Source organism: Poromitra crassiceps (genome assembly GCF_964638095.1).
Source record: "Poromitra crassiceps genome assembly, chromosome: 17".
Taxonomy (NCBI): Eukaryota; Metazoa; Chordata; class Actinopteri; order Beryciformes; family Melamphaidae; genus Poromitra; species Poromitra crassiceps.
The window spans coordinates 18,286,383-18,293,882 of NC_139635.1; the positions used below are offsets into that span (position 1 = coordinate 18,286,383).

At 40.8% G+C, this 7,500-nt stretch overlaps 1 protein-coding gene across 1 annotated transcript in view; it reads left to right on the forward strand.

Annotated features, from left to right (window-relative positions):
* Positions 1 to 3,396: 3,396 nt before the first annotated feature.
* Positions 3,397 to 7,500, forward strand: part of LOC310792232 (ATP-dependent 6-phosphofructokinase, platelet type-like) — a gene marked incomplete at its 3' end in the record, with an annotated part of 173,084 nt that continues 168,980 nt past the window's right edge. Inside the window, exon 1 of the mRNA XM_083653960.1 lies at positions 3,397 to 3,557. Coding sequence (XP_083510086.1) covers positions 3,449 to 3,557 — 109 coding nt within the window. The 5' untranslated portion in view covers positions 3,397 to 3,448. The remainder of the gene's footprint in view (positions 3,558 to 7,500) is intronic.

A 7,500-nucleotide genomic window follows, 5' to 3' on the forward strand; every position in this document is an offset into this window, starting at 1 on the left:
GGTCTGACATTTTTACCTTCGTGACACCAACGACATCATCATCATCATCATCATACATTGTCATGACAGCAAAGGTAAATAACCTTAATGTTAAATGTTTGTTTGATCTGACGCTTGCTTGCATGAGCCCAATGTTTGCTACTAATGTTAGCCTGGCTCTAGTCTCTTTCCCTTCACGATTGTGGACAGTAGCTAGTAGCTAACACCCGGGCTTTTATTGCTGCTATTACTACAGCCGTGTATTATTACAAAGCACACTATCGCTGTTGTGAAATAGCTCCCGACGCAGTAAAAACGGCATTAAATAGGCTAGTAAGTAACGCTGGCTAGCGTCCTAAGCTATGACAGCTGTCAGTCACTTTTAAACAGCGCGCTGCGGAATGTCAACAATATGGCGGCGGTGGGCGTGCCCGTACGTGAGTGACGTCAATCGAATAAGGTCTATCGGTACCAGTATCTTCACTCTGGATTTAGGAATGAGCCCGCTACAGCCTCTGAAAGACAGTAATGTTGGCCACAGCGTCCTCAATGAGTAGAATAACTTTTTTTTCTCATGCCCACATCCGCGACCCACTCAAAACGGCCCCGTGACCCACTTTTGGGTCCCGACCCACCAGTTGAGAAACGCTGGTTTATAGTATAGCCTGAGGCTGTATCTGAATTAGTATGACATGTAAGTAAAATGCATGTACAGTATATATAGTATTATTATGTGGAAGTTTTGTTGATATTTTATTTCTACATTTTACTTTAGTTTTAAATGACAACACTACAGGGCAAGATTGGTTCTCATGTTTTACAAAATCACATGTTTTACTTACTCAAATAAATTACGTTTGAACTATCTACTGTACACCATGCAATCGATCACAATGAAGTCAATCCAAAGAAAATCATTTGTTAAAGGCAATTGTAAACAAATACAAGCGTCAAAACTCCTCAGTTCTTTTAAGCCTACTTTTTTTTAAATGTGTATGTTCTCCTTTTAAATGTATTTTATTATTATTATTATTATTATTATTATTATTATTATTATTATTATTATTATTATTATTATTATTATTAATAATAATAATAATAATAATAATAATTGATTGGATTTATATAGCGTCTTGATAGACACTCAAAGCACTTCACATATCATGATTTTGCAGGAGTAGGCCTACTATTGCTATATTTCTCTAACTGTTGACAATGATACAACAACCAGCAACAAATGAGCAGTGTATTTAGTGACTTTGCTAAATGAGCGAAGTCACAGGTGAAAAATTCACTTCTGAGCTTGAGCAACCGTTTGCGTCTCACCAGCTTTATCTCAGTGACCGAGGGCAATGCTGCATGAGACTGATAGGCTTTCCCAACACTCTGTTCAGGACACAACAGTTTGATTTGAGAGAAAATTGCCACAGGTTGCCCAACTCTGCATGGCAGCCAGTGGCATTGTTGTGTGATTAGATACTGAGGAGTCACTCAGAGGACAGGTATGGAAGCTATTCAAGTTTCTTATGAGGACCAAATGTCCTCACAAGGCTATAAGACGAGGGACATGCTGACGTCCGATGCTCTTTCAAAAGACGTTTAGGGTCAGGAGTTGGTTTGGGGCTCAGGTTAGAATTAGGATTCAAAGCGGAGGTGGGATCAAGTCGGCTTCACTCAAGTCCCAAGTCAAATGTAGGATTACCAAGTCAAGTGAGAACAAATCAACAGTCCAGTATCCATTTAATATCTCAAAGAAATCTATAGGGCTTTTCAATGCAATATGGTTTTAATAGGCTATAATAATAGGAGCATGGCTTTATACCCCTTAACATGGGTTGCTGCCAGTAACTGTCAACACAATGCAGTCTACATTCAAACTAATATTACCATAAAATTAAAATGGAAAAAGGGGAGTTTGGCATTTTGCAGCCCTGATTCATGGTTATTACACAGAAACTTTTATAAAAAAGTAGAGCGCACACATCCACTCAAAATGCAGGTGCAGGACAAAAGCAATGAAAATTATATTACACAGAAACTACCACAGCTATTACCTGGTTATTACTTTGGTAATTACACAATATTATGTAATAATGATCACACTATTACCCTATTACCATGTTGTTACTGAGCTGTAATGTAAAGTGCTACCCAGTTTTTTTTTTTAAATACAATCGAATTAGCCCTACATTGACTCTAATGTAAGTTCCTATATGAATATTGATATTCAATATACAGTGATGCCATAGGAGATCAAATAAAAATAACACAACATAAAAATAAATATGATTAAATCACTTTAAACTCAATAAGTAGTCCTACCACATAAGTTCTTTAGGTCCCCATAGGAATATTATAGGAATATTAAAGTGTTTTTTCTTCTATCTGTTCTATTAACAATCTAATCTAATAGTGTTTCTCAACACTATTGATTCATTACTTTGTTCTCAGCATTTCACAGAAACTTATGAACTGTTATCATTATGTTGTCAATCAGGAGAATAACAAGCCAGGCTCATGAGAGTCAAAGAAGAGCGAGAATGAAAGAGCGCTCACTCTGCCGCTGTTTCCAGGTACCACAAACCCACAAATCGTGTATCAGGAAAAACTGAGCAAAACGATGTAGTTGCAAATAGCCTGTTCCTTAAAAAACATGTAGGGTTTGTATCGCATCATCTATGAAACAAAAGAAGGCTACTACTAACTAGCAGAAATAAAATGTGTTTGTGGTAAGTTATTTTTATTAGGCTAATAGGTCTGTCCCCTCCCCTCTCTCTGTGAATGATCAGAGAAACCATTGATTAATTGATTGAATGTTGATTGAATGTTGCTTTTATACGAGGGATCAGCCGAGCAGCATTTTGGCAAACAAACCGCGTCACTGGGTGGCAACGGCAATGGAACCCTATGGAGCATGAGTTTGAGCGTCTGACTCTAGCCGGCTGACCCTGTTTACATTTTAAAAACTGCAACAGTTCACACAACTTTAACACGACATGCATAATATACATCAAATGATTTTGAGCTACTTCGGCTCTCACTCAGAATGTCAAAATATAAGCGATGTGATGCAGGCCTATAGTTTTTGAGATATTAAGGTTTGTTTGCAACGACTCATACTAATTAACTGCTGTGGGCGGGGTTCCGCATTTCTAGGTGGCTGTGACGTCACGCTGACTCGTCCTATAAAATGAAAGTCGAGGAGTACTACTCAGAGAAAGTCCATTTATCTAGCCTACCAGTTTTTAAACTATTGAGTGATTCATCTTCTTCTATTGACAATCTTGGGTGAGGACCAGAGGGGTGTGTGGAGGTGAAGGGGGCGGTACGCACTGCAGCAGTAGCCTACAGTATCCTCCCTGCTCTATCCGAGATACCCACAGACAGTCTGTCAGACTCCTCCAGGCTCCGCGGACAGCTCGTCTCGTCTGTTTACAGTGGACTTTTAGCCCGCACGGACCGGACCAACATGGCTGGCATGTCGCCGCCCAAGCGGCAGGACACCCGCAAGTTATTCGAGAACCTGACCGGAGCCGGTAAATCCATCGCGGTGCTGACCAGCGGAGGAGATGCCCAAGGTACCTTACTGTATCTGTGCAGTGTCAAGATGCGAGTTCCGTTATCGGACATGATTGTGCTGGCCCTGGCAGCCAGAGTCTGGCTAGGCATTATTTTGTCAGTGCAAAACAAGCGCTGTTCAACAGTGTCAAAGTAGGCTAATAATAACGTGCGTCTTTTGCACAACCACAGAGTCTAGACCTGAGTTCCATTATCGGACACACATAGTTTCGGGCCTTTCTCCAGCACAGCTTTACCCCTATTCCGCCCACAATTATTGTTTGACAAGATATGAATCTGTACAATGGCTTGATAGCACGGAAGGCATGCAGCTATAGGCTAGCAGTTTACTCCCACTCCCAGACTCATTTAGCTGCCCCTCAGTTTGTTTGTCATAGGCTATTTAATCAGTGGCAGTTATGCAACAGCTGATCTCCCGTTGTTCTGACATTGCCAAGCTCAGACTCTTCTAAATGGATGTAGATTTACTGGTCTATAAATCAGAACGCGGCTTATGTTTATGTTGTAGCCTAGGCTATGTTTGGAATTATTCTTATAATGCATCAATTAGAGTCGGATTTGTCCACTTTGGGAAAGATCCTTTGGGATAGATTTGGAAACCATGGGTGGAGCATCTCATCAATAAGTAACGTTATGTGATAATTGAATATCAGGAGTAGCCTACCTCCCTTTATAAGATGTTTTTTTCCCCCATACATGGACTGTCCGCTGCATAGATGGCGCAGACGTGTAGGCTACGCGTGATTTCTATTCGCACATAGGATAAGCAATAACCACGCCCTGTGGCGCCGTAATTGGCCAGGATCATTGAAGCTTGGGACTAAAGAACCTGGGTTTTTTCTTCTTTTAAAATAAAGATGTTTAAAAAACTATTGCTTGTTACATTTTCAGTGCTGTACCTTTTCTCTGGGTAAGAATTGAGCTTGAAATTAACGATATAGATACATTATATTATGATATGAGCTAGGAACGTGAACACAACACTGTTTATATTATTGCATGTTTTTGTAGATTGTGTACATTGTGTAGATTACAATTATTATGCTTATTATTATTATTATTACTATGCTAAGGAAGGTAGGTGACGTGACCATAATTAATTTCAATGTCCGCTCTCAATGTCCGCTCTCGAAATCGCTGTCCGTTCTCAAGAGCTATTCAGTTGGTTCATGAAATCGCTGGGTTGCGTGCCCTCCAGTGTTGCTCCTGGCCAATCCCGGCGCCACAGGGCATGGTTATTGCTTATCCTATGTGCGAATAGAAATCACGCGTAGGCTACGTGTGCATGCGTGTGTGTGACGTGCAGTGACATGTTATATAGGTATATGCAGGGCCGCTGCTGGCCATTTGGGTGCCCTAAGCATAATTGTTTTGTGGTGCCCCCCCCCCCCCCCACAAAATACACAACTGCAATCTTAAAACCGAATACTTATTCATACAGTATATTTATAGTTTGTGAAAGCTCAATCTTCAATAACAGTACATGATGGTATAATAAAAGTTTATAAAACGGCTCTCTCAAATCAAGCAATCTGATTGGTTCACAGCCATTGTATAAATCCCGTAACCCACTCCAATAACCCATGGCCATGGGTTATGAGTTGCCATGGCAACTCTCTTACTAAAAGGCTTTGGTTACCTCAAATGACAATGTAGAAAAAACAAATGGCGGAGACAGCTGTCAGATCCTTGTGAATCGATCTTCGCTTATAACTTTACTAATACTTCGCAGAAAATTATGTTTTGTACAAGAATAGATGCGGGCTAATGTCTTCTTTGCAAAAAAAAGGCTGTTAACCCCGCATTTAACCCCGTAACGTTAGTTGGTGTCGGGCTTTCCAGAAAGCTCTCAGCTTCTCAGCAAGCGCTGAGAATGCAGCGCTGCGCTCGAGCTGCGTGTCGGGCTTTCCAGAAAGCTCTCAGCTTCTCAGCAAGCGCCAGGATTGGCCAATGTCAACTTCAGTCTCCAGAACGATCCAATCAAATCACCCGCACGTTCTTGCGGTCCCGCCTTACAGTAGTGTTTCAACTGACTCTACCAGAATGCCATGGCAGTCGGACTTATAGTATTACTATTATTATTATATTATCATACTTGGAAACCGTTTTATAAAAGCAATATAGCACTCGAGCTGCGTGTGTTGTGGCATATATCCCGCTGCTCAGCAGTTATCCCACTCGGCCTGCGGCCTCGTGGGGTAACAGCTGATCAGCGGGATATATTTGCCACAACACACTGGCTCTCATGCTATATTGCTTAAATATAAAATTAAGTGCCAAATATGTGCATTGTATTTTAATCCTGATCAAAAGTACTATCAAATATGAAGTGACAACATATGTAAGGTACATAAAGCTATAATATATACAGCAGTATGAACGCAGAATGATAGTGTTAGGATGGCGAGCAGGAGAAGAAGGTGGAGGCAGAGGCAGGCTTCAAGTTCCACACAGTTGTTTAATGTGAGAAACAAGGCCTTTTTAACATGTTACACATGGGACACACACCTAACCCTAATAATAAAAGGACATACAGGCTATTTGTCATATTATGCGTAATGTACAGTATATTACTTTGACATTGGATTATTCCAAGATGCTGCAGTAAAACCACTTGTAAATCACCAGGTAGGTAGACTGGGGAGCTACTGAGCAAGAATCTGGTGGAGTTTGCAGAAAACAAATTGATTTGAAGTTTTCATGGCCTTTTGAAAATCAGTCTGTGTCAGATTATGCATAATGTAGCTATATGACTTTGACATTGGATTATTCCAAAGTAAAACCACTTGTAAATCACCAGGTAGGTAGACTGGGGAGTACTGAGCAAGAATCTGGTGGAGTTTTCAGAAAACAAATTGATTTGAAGTTTTCATGGCCTTTTGAAAATCAGCCAATGTGTCATATTACGCGTAATGTATATGACTTTAACATTGGATTATTCCAAAATGCTGCAGTAAAACCACTTGAAAATCACCAGGTAGGTAGACTGGGGAGTACTGAGCAAGAATCTGGTGGAGTTTGCAGAAAACAAATTGATTTTATGTTTTCATGGACATTTTAATATCAGCCTGTGTAAAGAGGGCTATTATAGCGCCACCATGAGGTCAGTCTGACATAGATCCGTACCTAAATTTAATGCCTTATTCCTTTGTCCATGCTTCACCCTTCCACCAAGTTTCATGAAAATGTGCATATTAGTTTTTGTCTAACTCAAATAAACAGACATGCAGACAGACAAATGGCACCACAAACAACCTCATTGACAGAGGTAATTATTAAAAATGTTGTCTTGAAGAACAATAAAGTAGCCTTAATGACAGATGTATGGATTTCAACAGGGGAAAGTGATAAGAAAAACATTATCTGTGCTGTTTACAACAAGCTATGTGGCCATTAGTATCTGTTTCTGAGTGTACGAGGCGTACCTGAAGGCACCATGAGGGCTTCACCCACTCTTTACCGTACAAAGCGAAGTAGACGCTCAATGAATTTTACGCGCAGATAGCGCGACTACGCTTCCCCAAAGTGCGGGTGGGGTACTTGGATGGCGTGACCGCAGTCTGGTTGTGGAGGGGCGTGCCCTTAAGAGCACATGATGCCCTACGCAGTCTGCGTACTCTGCGTATAGGGTGCGGCGGCCCTGGGTATATGGCTAATTACATGTGATGATGTGATACACATAGTTTAGGCTAGATAGTCTTTCTCATACCGGTATGCTATATAGCACATATGTGTATAGTAGCTATCGTGGAATAGTCTGCAGCACGCTGCACAGATGCACTAAAAGACCACACAAGCCGTTTTCATAAATATAATAATTAGGCCGTGGCTACTAGAAATAATAGTGATTCATCAACAACACTATAGAAGTGTAGAAGCACGTGTACCTTATTATAGCATGGAGGAGGACTGTGCGAGTCGTGAGAAATCCAGTGTCAAGTT